The sequence below is a fragment of the Cyprinodon variegatus genome, unplaced genomic scaffold, assembly GCF_000732505.1.
Source record: "Cyprinodon variegatus isolate N-32 unplaced genomic scaffold, C_variegatus-1.0 Scaffold1112, whole genome shotgun sequence".
NCBI lineage: Eukaryota > Metazoa > Chordata > Actinopteri > Cyprinodontiformes > Cyprinodontidae > Cyprinodon > Cyprinodon variegatus.
This window is the reverse complement of record NW_015151565.1, coordinates 205644-208021: the sequence shown is the minus strand read 5'-3', so window position 1 is coordinate 208021 and position 2378 is coordinate 205644. Positions and strand designations below refer to the sequence as shown.

General features: G+C 47.8%; 1 protein-coding gene across 1 annotated transcript in view; it reads right to left on the bottom strand.

The window, feature by feature from the left end:
* Positions 1-19: 19 nt before the first annotated feature.
* LOC107101555 overlaps positions 20-2378 on the bottom strand; it is a 14879-nt gene continuing 12520 nt past the window's right edge. The window contains exons 8-9 of the mRNA XM_015400508.1: positions 1001-1181; positions 20-931 (exon numbers count right to left, since the gene is read on the bottom strand). Of these exons, the coding sequence (XP_015255994.1) occupies positions 534-931; positions 1001-1181 (579 nt within the window). The 3' untranslated portion in view covers positions 20-533. The remainder of the gene's footprint in view (positions 932-1000; positions 1182-2378) is intronic.

Sequence of the window (2378 nt, the reverse complement as noted above, 5' to 3'; positions counted from 1 at the left end):
CAGTTAGAGCTCAGAGAGAGCAAAGTTAGAGCTCAGATATAGCCCAGTTAGGGCTCAGAGAGGGCCCATATAGAGCCTGGTTAGCTCCTTCAGCTAACTGCCTCACAGGTGGTATTGAACTTCCGAAGATCTTGAAGAATCAGAGCTCAGATAAAAGCAAATGGATCAGTAGCTCGGGAGCATCACAGGAGCCTTCTGGGCTCTGGTCTCCAACAGCGGTGCCAGATTCACCCTCTGCTCCAGAACCAATCATCTCCAGGACCAGAACCTGGTCACATGGCTGAACCTCCACACTGATGAACAGATGTGACAGAGAGCAGATATGAAATGAGGACCAGGCCCGTTCTGATCCGTCTAGCAGCTTTGCCTCAGTGTGGAGCGACAGAGGAAGGAAGTGGAGAGCAGCTTTCTGTGGTGGCTTCCTGTGGGGCTATAGGAGAACATCTTCGCCACCCAGCTGTAAACATCTGGTAGATTCAGAGACCAGGTGGGCCAGCTGTCTCTCTTCTGTCCCTCTGCAGCCTCCATGGTCCTTACCTCCCCATACCTTCAGCGGCGCCTTGGGTGGTGTCCTCCTTCAAGCCAACCACACAGCTGCTCCTTCCTTCATCGCCCTGGGGACAGGAGTCCTTCCTGACGCTCAGGGGGATGACGTCTCCGTCTGCGTTCTGCCTGAAGGTATGGTTCAGCAGCGTTACGGCGGGATTGCCATTATTCTCCTCCGTTGCCACCTCATGGGAGTCGCTGGCCGGGTTGATGGGGCTGGCGTTGCCTCGGCGACAGCAGCAGAAGATGATCTTGCTCAGAGGTCTGACGAGGACCCTGTAGAGACCTCGCCGGGCGCCTTCGCTGACGAAACAGTAGAGGGCCGGGTCTGCCACACAGTTCAGCGTGGTCAGCAGAAGGGACAGGTGATAGTAGTTAAAGATCCCTGGAAAGTCCAAAGAGGAGTTAAGGACCTTCCATGACTCATCATGCGGTCCTGGAACCGAGAACACACCTGTTATAAAGCTGCAGTCGCGCTCAAAGAGCGTTCGCACCAGCAGGAAGACGTGGTATGGTGAGAAGCACACCAGGAAGATGAGGATGGTGCTGCTGACCAACTGCCTGATCCTGGTCTTCTGGTCCGGCTGTGTTCCGGCGCTCCGACCCACAGCGCGAAGGACGCACAGGTAGCTAATCTGCAGAGGCAGAAAAACTTCTGCTGACATCACAGAAAGAAGAAGAAGAACAAAATGGTAGCAAAGCAAAGCTCAGTAGATTTCGCTTAAATGTTTATTTAGCTGAGCAGCAGTCAGGATGTAGAGATGGACACAGTGAGAGGACAGAGGGACAGCTTGTCCTGATTCCAGCTGCCCTTCATGATTCTGCTTCTTTCTGGTTGGAGGAGCAATAAAAGCTGCGTAAACCAGGAAAACACGGAGAGGAGTTTTAAACCAATAGGTGTTCTCTTCCTCCAGCTCAGGGTCGGGAATCCATATTGGACCAAAATATCCGCCTGGTATGGCAACACGGGCTCTAAGTGTATCTGGCCTACCTGAGCTTCACTCTTCACACTAATAAACATCCATGTTCCAAAGTTTATCCCGGAGCAAACATCACATCATGTGACTCTGCTTACAGTTTAAATTCCATTATAATATTAATCTATTAGGTTTTATTACACTGATAAAATTATAGAAACACAATAAACAAAGCAGTTTTTTTATTGTTTTTTTTTTTTTTTAGGATTTCGGGAAGAAATGTTAGAAAGTTTCCATCCCTGCATCAGAGCACTAGCTGTTGGATCTATGAACAGTTTTCTATGATTCAACCAAACTAGCAGCAGTAGTGGAGTTCCTATTTCCTTAATCTATCTTTGCTCTCCTCTAATTTCGTTCAGTTCTATTCAGTTAATTTCTATAGCTCCAATTCGCATCATGTCATCTCAGGGCACTTTATAGATCCAGATCCACCAGATCATCCAGTAAGATTGATTCAAAGTTTTCTAAGGAAAACCAGCTGATTGCAACTCATTGACTCTTCAGCAATCCCTCACTCTAAACATGCTTTTATCCAGAAGTTCTGCAATCACATTTTTTCTCTCCCTGCCAGTTTGGTGGTGGGCTGCATATTTAGCCTTCCCTTGAAATGCATTTTCTAATGACTCTTTTTATTATTTAATAACACAGAAGCAACTTTAGGTAAAGACCAGAGGAAGCAAGCAGGCAAAGAGGAAGAGGCTGGAAAACGATCTCCAGCAGAAGAATATCAGAGATGAAGAAGATCCCAGGCTTCCAGCAGCAGGATACTCAGACAGATGGAGGTCTGGACAGAACCAAAGAACTGAATCCATTCAACAAGCTCAGCATCTTTAGGAAATCCTATACACTACTGTT